General features: G+C 37.3%; 1 protein-coding gene across 20 annotated transcripts in view; it reads right to left on the reverse strand.

Annotated features, from left to right (window-relative positions):
- FHIT (fragile histidine triad diadenosine triphosphatase) overlaps positions 1-14,547 on the reverse strand; it is a 1,490,910-nt gene that overhangs the window by 789,684 nt on the left and 686,679 nt on the right. For all 20 annotated transcript variants that reach the window (XM_015130517.3, XM_077990313.1, XM_077990314.1 and 17 more), the window contains 1 exon segment: positions 7,114-7,233. In XM_015130517.3, the coding sequence (XP_014986003.1) occupies positions 7,114-7,216 (103 nt within the window). In that variant the 5' untranslated portion in view covers positions 7,217-7,233.

A 14,547-nucleotide genomic window follows, 5' to 3' on the forward strand; every position in this document is an offset into this window, starting at 1 on the left:
AGTCCAACTTAGGATTTGTGCCCAGAAGCTATTTGCAAATTTATGGTTATTTTTTCAGTTAATTAGTTTGAGAAAGGAAATGGTAGCTAAGTAAATAAATTAGATCATTAATTTGCAATAAATATAAATTATGCTAACTCTAAGAGTTGAACACATATACAAATTATGTATATATAATAAAAATAAGGAATATACATAAGACTCTATTAGAAGAAAGCTATCTTGACTGTTGTAAAAACTCCATGTATATGTACTCAGTAGATTTTAACAGTCTTGATATGTGCATGAAAATATAAAAGAATCAGTAACTACCTACTGATGTTCAAACAAACCTATTTTCATTCCAAATGGAAATTAGAATATATTTTGCATTAAGTTAATTACATGACACGTCTCATAAATAATGATGTATTATTATTCCATTCATTACTTATAATTATATTCCTTAGCAAGTGCGAGGCCGGCAACACCATGACCAGTCTTTTCGTGTTCCTTAAAATCTGATGACTTGCATGGAAAGCAGGTCAAAAATATGCCCAGAATATAATGAACAGAGTTCAGTAATTGTTAACTGTGACAGTTTAAAACTACCTGAAAAAGTTACTGTGGAAATAAATGGAAATTTTGAACAGCTTTCCACATTACAGGATACCCATGATAGCAATATGATTAATATTCAAAGTGTTATCTAGATACATATAATTATCATTCTACCATTTGCTAGAATTGGAGAAAGAACATCCCTAATATCCCTCTCCCCCAACACACACCTACATTAACAGACTTATATTCTGTGTAGATCTGCAGATGGTAAAGATATGCATTTCTGGTTGTAAAAGTGACTCTACAGCCTTTATGCAATTCTGAGAAATGTACTTGATGAAAATGACCGTTGAATTTTTATCCTGTAATGCATAATCAGGTCAGGCCAACGCACCCCATCCCATTCACAGTAGGGTAACCCTAGTGTGGAAGACAGGTCAAGATCAAGGAAAGACAGTTAAAACCGTCATTAAGCAACAGTGACCTAGTGAACCACAAGGCTACTTTGTACGTGCATATCCTCAGCAGAGAGCAGGCAGCAATGAGCCAGACGAGTCAAGGAAGAGAAGGCAGATAGCAGGAAGTAGTCCAGATGAGGTCTAGAGACCAACACGTACATGCCTCAGGAACAGTGTTTCATGGGTATGTCACCTTCATCTTGAAGGGGCCAGGGCAAAGTGCACAAAGTCCATGCATTTTTCTCCATCCAATTTCAAATCTTCCTTGCACACATACAAAGTACCTACTTAATTCCTTCAGCGTCAGGTTACAACAATCCATCATTCTGTGTATGATAAAAAATAAAGATGTCAGTCTCGGCTCCAGGAACAAAAAATAAACTTGAGAGAGGAAGAGACTAGCAAGGAGGGCTTCCCCTTCCCCTCTAGTGCCCATGACAGTTACTGCCTTCTGACCCCACGTGCAGCCTGAGTCCTCAACCTTGGCAGCTCACTACCAACTGATCAGCTGGTATGTGAGATAAAATGAATTTGTTTTCTGCATCGTAATTCTTTAGATGGCAAGTCAAGATGGATGATGGTCACACAAAGTTTCTCTTACAATGAGAGTTGGCAGGATTCTCTGTGGTGGATTTTAGACATTGAAAAAAGATGTTTGTCAACTTCGAATGATGAAAGCATCCAATAACTTCCTTTGTTCCCATTGGCCAATACTATCAGAAGCTGCTTCTAGCTGGTGGCCATGTACTCTAATAACGCAAGGGTAGGTGCGCATTCATATGGAAACCTTTCCCACAGAAGTAGGAAAAAGAAAGCTCCAACTTCACAATCATGCTAAATGCATGTCTTTGAACACAACAATCTGCCAAATGAACTCAAGAAAAAAATGTGACCACAAGAAAACCAACTTGCCCCATTACATCAGACAGCAAGATTGTCTTTGAACATTTCTCCTCCAAAAGCTTAAGCTGACTGATATACAACAAGCATGCACAGAGCAAAGACAAGACATGTGCTTAGGGCAATTTTCAGAGCAAAAACCTATCTTTAGCAATAAAGATATTAAAAATAGTGCTTGTGCTCATTTTACTTGTACAGGAAGGTTTAAAAAGAAACTCTTTAGAGAAATGGAAGATCACTAATAACTGCAGCTTCCTGAACAATTAAAGGAATTCACAAGATTACAACCCACTGAGGAAATGACAAATATTTCTGATTTTTATGGAACGACTAAAAGGGCGCTTTTATCTATAGCATCTATTTGGTAAGAATCACTGTTAAGTAATGAAGCTATTTTTATTATTTTTCCACTTATTTCAGGAGCATTCAACATGGTAACAGTCTGAAAACTGGGGAAACTTAACATTGCTCTTTGGGGAAAATTAACATCCTAATGTTGTTTGGCCCTGGTAACATTAATAATATTCTTTATTAAAAGACGGTTGTCAGAGTTTTCTTTTTTACCTTTTGAAGTTGGATCTTGGAGCACAGTTTGCATTGTAGCAAACTTTTTATTTCTAATGTGTCAGCAGAAATGTTCTTTAAGTTACCTAGTCTAATTCTCTCACAAATATACTTTGTAAGGCTGTCCCTCCATGCATCATCCTAATGTTGTTTGGCCCTGGTAACATTCTGCGTGTGATGGTCTTGGTTGGAAAAATCTGCTCTTTTTAATAACTGATTCAATAAACTCTTGATGAATGATTTGTAGAATACAGTATGATCAGTGAGCAAGGTTTCTGTCTGTCATCACACACCCTATTCAATTCATCCACAAATGTTGCTGTGTCTCTCTCATGTTGCAGCTCCTTACGCCATTCAGAATAGCAATGCAGAGATCAATACACTCTCTGCTGAAAACAACAGAACATAACAAATGAATAATTTTATTTACAACAAAAGCCCCAGTCTTCAAATGGATACCACTGATGTTTAAATTCATTTTCATGCTCAACTCAAGAAGAGAGATAGACACAGCACAAAGCAAAGGGAGGAGGGGTAAGGAGAAGTATTAACCATAATGGTTCAAATTTATTTAAGCCATGAACAATAGCTGGGCTGCACTGAGACACATGAATAAAATGTTTGCTGCAGAATTCTGAATGTGTACTCTTCAAAATGATTCTATCACCAAGAAACTCTGAAAAGCATTTTCCAGTAACAAGAAATTAATGGATTAAAGACATTCTGACATATTATTCTAAGTGTTGCACCACAGAAGCCAAAGCCTATTCAATAGGCTTTAAACAGTGCTGGCAAGGAACAGAAGTGTTTGCTTCAGGTGGGAACAAGGAGGGACTGAAGTGGCTGTTCTGAGAATGAAGCAAACCATCCTGCTTCAAAAGCATATCTTTGGCCCCTGATTTGACAGTTCTTTTTCTTTCTCTGAAAGCTATGAAAAAGTCAGTGAGCAAAGTCATAAGAAATAAGTGTTAGTGGGGGGCAGCAAAATGTTATAAGAGCCACAAGTTCAAAGATGACATTTACAAGTCTCTCATGAATGGCACACTCCCCAAAGGGCACCTGAATGCCATTTTTAAGAAGAATTCATCAAACATACAAAACAAAATGTTCCATTTTACATAAAGATGCCAATATACTGCCCTTAAAACACAGATTGGTCCATTCACAAATTAACATGTAAAGAAATGGCAAAGAATCTTTTCCCATCTGCCATCAATTCATTCACTGCTTTTAGATTTAACTCCCTACACTCACACACTTGTAAACAGAATTGTAATGGACAAAGGATGAGGGGGAAGCTGGGAAAATCTAGCTTGGACATGATACTGAAACGTCTGGAAAAAAGTGGTGACAAGACTTGGCCTCGTGCATGGGAATAGGGAAGAGGTGGGATTTCAGCACACCCTGTCTCCCTATTCCGTTAACTGGAACAATGCATATGCTCCTGATGTTTCCTGTCTCACTTTAGATTCAGTGAACATAATACATTTGGATGCTAAGAAAAAAGAGACGGGCAAGAGCAGGTCCCGTCCATAGGAAGGAAAGACTCGGTGCAGAAATAGGGATGCACATACTTCAGATACGAGGCAGACTGGACTATGTGTTTGATCATGGTACCTGGAACGGAGTATGAGCTCAGTAATAAAGTGTTGAATGAATCAACATGTGAATAAGGAAGTGAGTGTCACAAACAAAGAGGAAAGGGTTTTTTGGTTTTGTTTTTGTTCTTCTCCCTAGGAGGGTGGGACAGTTATCAAAGCACTTCAGTTGAAATGAAAAGGATGGGGAGAATCTCCAGTTGAGGCGAGAGGCAGGAGAAAGTATGGTAAAGGGATAGTACAACACATATTCAGGAAACAGCTGGAAAGAGCGGAGAATGAGCCAGTACAATGAAGGTCCTTAAAAACTATTCTAAGGAATTTGGACTTTATCCTCAAAAAACAGACATTCATTATTGGTTTACTCACAAGGGAAGAGAAGAATGATATGGTCAGGGCTGTGGTTCAGATAAAGTTATAGGCTGGATTGGAAAAGCCCAGAGGCAGGGAGACATCATAAATCTACATGAACCACACCTAAGGGCTAGACTAGGGCAGGCAGGATAGATCACTGGAGGAAGATAAAAGCCCACTCCAGACATCTCACCGTTTATTTATGAAATGTTAGTGGACAGAGCTATCCACATCTTCCATTCTCAAATCTCAGGGCAAAAGTCTAGAGCTTTCCGCAAGCAAATGAGTACCTTATTAAGATGTGTCTCCCAGTTGTAACATGGCAGAGTTTATAAAGGTAAAGTAAAATAAAAAGTTACAAAATCATCACATAAGAAGGATTGTCTGAATACATTGTCTACTGGCCTGAGACTGTTTTAAATAGTGCAGATGTTAATTAGCCTTACAGAGTATACTGATTTTAAAAATGCTCCAGTTCTCATTGTTCTTATAATCAGAAAAGGTTGGATCCTTCTTGCTACCTTCCAAACAAACTGAAGTGTGTTAATTTTAATAAAATATTCTCCAAGTATTTACTCAAATATATAGTAACTGAACAGGGTTCATTTCCCAAACGGCAACACCAGTGCCATCCAGAAAGAAACTAGTTAGTATTCACTACTTGCGCACTATTCACACTACAGATATTTTCCTAAACATAGACATTTCTACTTTTCTTGAGTTCAGACTCACATATGCCCTGGTTTTATACATCACATTTTCTGAGTTTGTTAAAAAGTCTGAAAAATCAAGTCACTCTTAAGATATGAGTAAAAAAACTACAAACAAGAGTTCATTCCATTATTAATCATTTTAAAAAGTGGCCAACATGGCGAAACCCCATCTCTACTAAAAATACAAAAATTAACTCAGGGTGGTAGCGCCTGCCCGTGGTACCAGCTACTTGGGAGGCTGTGGCACAAGAATCGCTTGAACCCAGGAGGCAGAGATTGTACTGAGCCAAGATCGCGCCACTGTAACCTAGCCTGGGCTACAGAGTGAGACTCTGCCTCAAAAGGAGGAAAAAAAAAAAAAAAAGGTAGTGCATCTGTGACCTCTCATTTTCATAGGAAAGAGAGTGAATTTAGACAAACAAATCTTGTCTAAATTCACATTTTCATCCCAGGTCCCTTTATTTCTTTTCTAAAAGTCAATTAAAGCTGGCACGTAGAGAGAGATGGCATTTAAATCATATTCTTTCAACACCTTAATTTACAGACATTTTGCTTTTAAAAACCCCAAAGGAAAAAGCCCACCACAAACTTACAGCAAAATAAAATGTTACTTCAAGAAATTCAGGTCTTTTAAAAGAATTCAATACACAATTGGCATTAAACTTAAAAAATTGTTCTGTTTTCTAGGGCCTTTCTAAATCATTCCAGTACTTTTTTCAATAAACAGAAGAAAACAGTTTTCTAATATTATTTAGACTCATTTTATACATTTAAAAGAAGAGTTTTAAATATTAAGAAAAACTTACATATTTACTAGATTATTGCTTATTGGTTTTCTAAATTAATACAATTTATTTGACTAGAATTTGGATTCCAGAAATTTGGGAGTCTATAATACAATCACAATTATCTTTTGGTACACGCTTTTCTCATTTGTATTTTTTTTTTTTTCAGCATACAATAGTTACATGGCTAGAAAGGAAGATTATTCATGAAGTTCTCAAGCACTTTCACATTTTCACTGAAAAAAAAAATGCAGCTTACTCTGAAAAACCTCTTGGCATATTTGTACATTCAGAATTTCTAAGAAATTCATTTCAAAGCAAAATCATGTCTCAGTGTGGAAAATACTTATTATCTGAAAATATTAAATTTTATTCTGTTGCCTTCTGCTTAGTAAACTAAGTTAAGGAGGAAAGAGAAAAACATCCTGAAGTCAGTACAAAATTCATATGCACACAATCAGGGGTGATACTTTCAACAACATAAAAAGAACTCCCCAAGCATTTCACCAATACTTGTTATTCCCACCGCAAAAGAATAAAGCTCCTGCTGAAGTCTGTAGGAGGAAAGACCGCAACTCAGTGGTCAGAGGGAAATAAAACAACTCTACCCACCAATGACACTGGCCGATGATCTATAAGCTGGTAGTTTTCCCAAGAGAAAATGTTATTTCAGGTCCTAATTTTTTTAAAAAAATTGTAAGTATATTTATATATATAAATTTAAATAAAACGCACAACTTGAATGATCTCCAAGAGGTAAAGCAACAGTGTCAGTCTCAAATCCGCACATATCTTGCTTCCACATCACAAAGGCACCACCCAAGCTACTATTAAAATTCACAACAGATAAGTTGAAAACCAAGTGCCCGTGATATTCACTGGGCTCATTTCAGAAGCACCTATTTATTTACTCAGCTATGATAGTGAAAAGGTCAAGCAAAAATTCACCTCCAAAGCCACGGTTGCTAAGCAACTCTCTTCAGAAGTTCTGCAACATTGATCAAGCATATTACTGGTGCCACCAACTGGATTCAGAATAAATGTGTGTAACATCTTACCTGGTGTCTTCAAAATGGGAAGGAGATGGATTCTTTCTTTACCTTTTTGGACAGACTGGAGGCCAATCTTACATTTATATTCATTTGGCTGGTTAGGCTCAGAAGACTTTTATTTTTCCTCTCCAGATAAAAAAGGATACGTCCTGGTACCACAGGTTTCCTATTCACAAGAGCGAAGGACAGTTCTGTTTTGAGAAACACCACAGAGGGCTTGATGAGATGTTGGCCAAATCTGAACGACATGTCCTCACAGCTGAAGTCTAAAAGACAATGGATAGAATTCAAATAAGAAACTCAGCTCATATACCACCTTAAAGAAAGCAAATTCCATTACTACAGATTCTTAGTTGCAGAGAGGATGCCATTGAAATTGCTCCTCATTGAATGTTCACCAAGATGCATTCTGGGCAAGTCTTTCTAAAATACTCCACTCTCCCTACCAGTGTTTCCTTGATTAGAGTTAGCAATTTTCAAGCAGAAGTTTGCACTTGGACAACAAAACAGCCTTTCCCCTTTCCTCCCCCTGCACCTCACGGTGCCACCTTAACTCAAACCCACAAGGCCCTATTTGTCAGGTACTTATTTTTACCCATCTATTTTGTCATCTCTGCTAAGCTGAAAATTTTCATTAAGTATTAACTATAAGCCTTCTAATTCTTAAATGCTTCTCTCAAATGGTTTTATGTTCATATAATAGCAATTTACAGCAAGTGCAAACACTGTCTGACCTTGCCTACAATTACAAAAACATGAGCACCCCCAGAGAACTATTCTAGCAAAATCTCCAAAATTAAGGAGAAAAAACAAATTTTTTTAAAAGGAAGGAAGGAGCAAAACGGAGTTCAAAACTAGAACAATTCCTGGTTGTAACAGGGCCACAAAGCAGCAAGGTACCTGAAATGTTCTGCATCTTCCTTTTGAGGGAACGCCATGGGGGGCCGGGGGCAGGAAAGGGAAGCTGAAGGGAATCTGGCACATGGCATAGCTGAGACAAGCCAAATCCATCTAGCACCAAGGAATGACTTTTAAATCAGGTGGATGCCAGTACACAATAAAGTTACTTTGTGAATGACTAAGACGCACTTTGTAAATGACTAAAAAACACCATCCCTAGAAAACGATTTCATTTTTCTAACCCAGGAACAGCCTAGTACAAAATTGATGAACATGGATCACTCTATGGAAAAACAGAGAAAGGATTATAAAAAGGATGAAATTAGAAAATAGTTGACTATTTATTTTACTGTAAAATATGTATTTGGTTTTCAACCCCATTTCCTGGCATGCAACTCCTAAAATCCTTAGAAACTCCAAAGTGATGTCTTTTTGTATGCTAATGATTAGCTGGTAGCTAGCAGCCTCTAAGAGTCTAGGTAGCTTCAGGATGGGACTGGTCACAAGAAGGACCAATGCAGGATTACAGGACTGGAACTTTCAAGCCCCACTCCCCAATCTCCCAGGAGGAGAGAGGGGCTGAAGGTGAAGTTGATCACCAATGGTCAACAGTTTAGTCGGTCATGTTTACATAATGAAGCCTCTGTAAAAACCCAGAAGAACAGGTTTAGGGAGCTTCTGGATAGCTGAACACGAAGGTTCCTGGAGGATGGCTCGCCCTGGGAGAGCATGGAAGCTCCGTGCTCTTTCCTCCGTACCTCACCTTATGCATCTTTTCATCAGTATCCTTTGTAATATTTGCTGTAATAAACTGGTAAACCTAAGTATTACCCTGAATTCTTTGAGCTGCTCAAGCAAATTGAGTGAACTCAAAGAAGGAACCATGGGGTCCCTGATTTATAGTCAGTCAGTTGGAAGTTCCAGAGGCCCAGACTTCCAACTGGTATCTGAAAGTCAGGGTCCAGTCTCACGGCACTGAGCCCTCAACCTGTGGAATCTGAGGCTATCTCCAGGTACATAACATCCAAATTCTTCTGAACTGAATCAAAGGACATCCAGCTGGTGTCCGCTGCTTGGTGTGTTTTGCGGGGGGGACGCCACACATTTGGTCACGGTAGTAGTCTTTGTTGATTGTTGTCGTTGGTGTGAAAGCAGAGGAAAAACATGTTGAATGTATTTTTTTTCCTTAGACTATTTTATAAAGCACGTGAATAATGCATGATTGTTTAATGATTCTAATATTCTCAATGACACACAAGACAGAGAACTGTACAAATGTCATTTTCTATGGAAGAACCCATATAGCCAGAACTGTACACATTTCAGGTACTAAAGAAATAAGATGGGAAGGTTTGCCCCAGCGGTACAGATAATGGTTTTTAGAACATTTACAACCAGCTCATTAAAAACCCAACAGTTCTCAAGGGGAGGTCCCTCCACAATAGCATCAACTTCACTTGGGAACTTATTACAAATGCAAATTTTGAGGCCCCACCCCAGACCTACTGAACCAGAAACTTTGGGACAAGGGCCCAGCAATCAAGGCTTCCATAGTTGTCCAGGTGATTCAGAACCACTGACCAAACCCAACTATCCTCCCAATCCTTGGGCCTTTTCCTACAGAATTCCTGCCAAACAGCTGGCTAGTGTATGCTTGAATATGTCCAGTGATGGGGAGTTCATTACTCGTTCCTGCTAAGATAGTCAACTCTACAAATAACATAGTTGCTCTTTACACCAAGTCTATCTGTTTTTCATGACTTTATTCCTTGCAATCATATAAAACAAGTATCATGCAAGTGGCAGTGCTTCAGATACTTAGAGTTAGCTATTCTTCATTTTTTCTTGTTTTTCTAGAATAAAGATGGCAAATCACATCAACTATTCTACAAACAGCATTGATTCAAGTGACCTGTGGTTATTTCCCTCCCCAGAATCTACTTCCTTATAGTCTTAGCCATACCACTTTGATTTTTTGCTTTTAGTAACACCCCACCATATTCTACATGTGGGACTATTCCTACTACCTGGTTCTAGTGATGGGCATGTGACCCAGACACCCATAGTCCTTTGACATATGATTGGTTTGGAAGTGGACACAGGACACAAAATGAACCAATCAAAGGCAAAGACATCCTTCAGAGTAATACTGCTGATAGTAACAAGGCCACTTTCTTTCAGTTGAGTTGCCAAACTGGTAGACTATGAACCTGAAACAGCTATGAGTTCTCCTTAAAAAGAGCTGGCTTGATATGAGAGCCAACACTGAGGCAAAGACAGTGAAGATACAGGGACCCATACCTGAAGATACTTTCTGAGCACCTGGATCTAACATTGCCAAAAGAAGTAATGTCCCAGAAGTTTATTTCTCCTTCAGGATAATGGAACAGAATTGACTTAGCACAGGCTCTAGTTGATGAGCTACATTATCATGAGCTCATGAAAAGCTCTTCTTTTTCTTTTCACTTTTCTTATCCTTTTCCTTTTTGTCCTCTATGTCCAGTCCCATTCCCTCCCTTCCCACCCCAGAAATTCACTTTTTCATAATTAATGTATTATTCAGAATCCTCTTTACATGTTTGTGTACATAAATTTTTGTCAAAAATACATAGGGCTCTTTTATTCATGGTTTTTAAATTTGTATGTAACTTGTAGTTTTTAAGTCTCATTCTTCTGTATTCTCTCAACATTGTTTTAGAAACTCATCCATGGTGCTATAAACAACTCTTTCACTGCATTCCACTGTAGTATTCCTGCCCACTCCTCTAGTACTATAGAGCTAGCTTGATTACAACCTTTTACCACAAGTTACACTGTGACTACCATTCTTATACACGTTTCCCTGGATTCCGATCCTAGCATCCCATTGTTGGGATTCAGGTCAGATACTTAGATTTTCTAAAATATATGCACCAGCTTGCATGCCCAGCAGCAATACATGAGGATTTCTATTTTCCTACATCCTTACCAGCACTTGATAGTACTTTCTGCTTTCCAAGCTTTTAATTATTGAACGGTAAAATGGCGTCTCTTCCTTTTACTTCATTTGTCTCTAATAGTGATGTGTGTGTATATGCATGTTTCTCTTCCTAAAAAATTGCCAATTCATATACTTTGTCCTCTTTCATATTGCTCTCCTCCCTTCAATTTTCTAATTTTGTACAGTCCCTTGTATATTCTAAATATTGATCATGGTCTATTAAACACAATAATTATATTTTCACCATCTGTTAATTTCTCTGTTGTTCCCTCCATTGAACAGAAATCATTCATTTTGATGTATTCCAAGTGCATCAATTTTTTTTTATAGTTTGTGCTCTGCAAATCTCTCAGAACAAATCCCTCTCTACCATAAGGTTGCAAATATATATATTTCTATATTTTCTTCTATTGACTTTATATTTTCATCCTTAACATTTAGGTATTTATTCCACTTGGAGCTTTGTTTATAGTATGAAATACAGAAACAGCTTCATTTTTCTTTTTGTGAGCCAATTTTCCTAGTACCAATTCCTGGGAATGATTACAGTTTTAAGTTCCCGTATACACACAGGAATAAGTCTAGACGCCTTTCTTTTCTGCGTAAGAGCCAGATGCTGTAGAACAGAGGTCGCACATTTTTTTTTTTTTTTCTCTTTTCTGTAAAGGACCAGACACAGCAGGCCACACAGTGTCTGCTGCAATTACTCTACTTTGTCATGGCAACATGAAAGCAGTATGAGTAGGTGTGGCTGGGCCCCAGTAAAACTTTATTTGAAAAAACAGGCAGCAGCCCAGATTTGGTTTATAGGGGGAGTTTGCCAACTCCTGCTCTATATTGCTAATGTCTAAAGAAAAAACAGAGATCCTCTTTCTGTATTTATTATCCCATATAAATTTTAGCCTCCACTCTGCCCCTTTCAAAAAAAAATTCTTAGATGTTGATGAGACTGAATTTAAATTGTAAGAGGGGAGAAGGGAATGTGACATCGTCACAATATTCAATGGAGCCATTTATGAATGCTGCATTTATGCTCTTTAATACCATAATAAAACTCTTGTAATAGAGTTTTAAATTTCCCTTATATGTTTTATGCATTCTATCTTAGATTTATTCCTAGATAGCTTTTAGTTTATGTCACTATTATAAATGGTACCTTATTATTGCCATAGTTTATAATTAGTTACTCCCGATACAGTAGAAAGCTATTGATTTTTCTATGTTCTTATAGCTGGCAATCTAGCTGAACTCTTGCATTGCTTCTAATGGTTTCTGCTGATTCTTTTTTGTTGTCATTTTGTTTTGTTTTGTTTTTAGAGAGTTTTGTTCTGTCGCTCAGGCTGGAGTGCAGTGGCGCGATCTTGGCTCACTGCAAGCTCCGCCTCCCGGGTTCAAGGGATTCTCCTGCCTCAGCCTCCAGAGTAGCTGGGACTACAGGTGCCTGCCACCACGCCCGGCTAATTTGTGTGTGTGTGTGTATTTTTAGTAGAGACGGGGTTTCAACATGTTAGCCAGGACAGTCTTCATCTCCTGACCTCATGATCCGCCCGTCTTGGCCTCCCAAAGTGCTGGGATTACAGGCGTGAGCCACCACGCTCAGCCTTCTCTTTGTTTTTATATATATAATTTCACTTAGAAATAATGACAATCATATCTTTCATTGCAATTTTCCTACTTTTGTGTTTCTTTGTTGTACTGCGTTGGTCAGGTATCTGGTAATGTGTTGAGAAGCAAAAGTAACACAGGCATCCTTGTCTTGTTCCTGACCTTAAGAGGGCTGAGTTTAAACTTTTTTTTTTTTTTTTTTGTATTACAAATGATGTCTACTCTAGGTTTTAAATAGGAGCCTTTAATCAAGCTAAAAATATCCCTTCTATTTCAAGTTTTCTAAGAGTTCACACCATTTCTTTTAAAAATTGGTTTCATGAAATGCTTTTCCTATATCTCTGATGATGCAATTGCTTGTTCTGTGTCATTAATGTGGTAAACTACATTAGCAAATTTAAAAATAATACTTCACTATTCTTTCCTTATTATGATTAATTCAACTCAGTCACAAAGTATTATTTTTTAATATACTGCTAGATTTGGATTCTTAGCCTTTCAAAAGTCATAAGTGAAGTTGGCCAATAATTTCTCAATTTTTTTTTTTTTTTTTTTTTTTTTTTTTTGAAACGGAGTGTCACTCTGTTGTTCAGGCTGGACACAGCAGCATGATCTGGGCTCACTGCAACCTCTGCCTCCCTGGTTCAAGCGATTCTCCTGCCTCAGCCTCCCAAGTAGCTGGGATTACAGGCACCCACCACCACACTTAGCTAATTTTTGTATTTTTAGTAGAGACAGCATTTTAACACATTGGCCAGGATGGTCTCGAACTCCTAACTTCAAGTAATCCATCCGCCTCAGCCTCCCAAAGTGCTGGGATTACAAGCATGAGCCACTGTGCCCAACCAATCTATCTAGTTTTTGTTATCAAGATCAAACATAATAGCTTGGTTTTTCTTTTTTGTTCCAAAGGGAGTTTATTAAACAAGCATTTTCTGTTTCATGAGAGTTAAACAAAACTCTTTTGTCAAACTGTGTCTTTTGTCCTGTGCCAGGAAGGACTAAGTTTTGATAATCATTACCATTTATTGTTTTCTGATTTACTTAAGATTTTTTTCTTGTATCAGTTTCTTAGCCATATATCCTTTTCACATAATACTGGTAAAAACTTATATTCTTTTTACTGGATTTAAAAATGTAATCTATAATTATTTCTTGTACCTTTTTCCTATTGTGTTTATCGTGGTACATGGAGATGTTTTTTCTTTGTCTGTTATTCAAAAGTAAGACCTATCCTAGTAAGTTTTTCAAATAATGAACTTCTGTTTCTTTGGCTTTTATTAATTATTTTTACTTTATTACTGCATTTGTATTTCTTTCCTCTGATTTGTTTTCCTTTATTGTTTCTTTGGATTTACTATGTGGCAGTTTTTCTAGTTACTTGAGTCAAACCTTGGGCTTATAGGATTCCAGACTTTGTGTTTTTCTCTTGTGTAACAAAAGCTATATATTGCCTTGAAAGTATTCCATTAGCTCTATCTCTCACCTACTGTGCTTTTATTATCACTCAGCTCTAAAACTTTGCTATTCTTGTTATTTCCTATTTAACCTGACGGTTATTTCATAGTATGTCTTTACATTTCCAGATATGTGGGATGTTTTTGCTATCTTTTTGTTAATAGTGTCTGATTTCATAGCACTGTTGTTAGAGAACCTCTATGCTGTTGATTTTGTAGAATTTGAGGCTTCCTGACTCATTGAAAGTTGAAGCTTGTGTCTAATCCACATGCCTTCTGAAATAAAGTATGCTCTGCTTTTGTTGAATAAGTTCTATATACATGAGAGATCAAATTGTTATCCAAATCTGTCTTTTTGTCTCATTGCTTCATTGGTTTCTGAGAGGACTGTGCTAAATTTCTAACTACATTTGCTAAATCAATGTCTTACACCATAAATCACTGTTTTCTGTACCTCAAAGCTACATTATTACATGTGGATATGTTCATATTCATTTCACTCCCTTGGTCTTGTTCCTTTTTCTTCTTTGTATTTGACAAGTATACATTTTTATACATTTTTCCATTGCCTTACTGTTCTCTTGAAATTTTTTATAAATAAAATACTATAGCATCTTGCTTTCTATCCGTTAAAGAAT

The sequence above is a fragment of the Macaca mulatta genome, chromosome 2 (genome assembly GCF_049350105.2).
Source record: "Macaca mulatta isolate MMU2019108-1 chromosome 2, T2T-MMU8v2.0, whole genome shotgun sequence".
NCBI lineage: Eukaryota > Metazoa > Chordata > Mammalia > Primates > Cercopithecidae > Macaca > Macaca mulatta.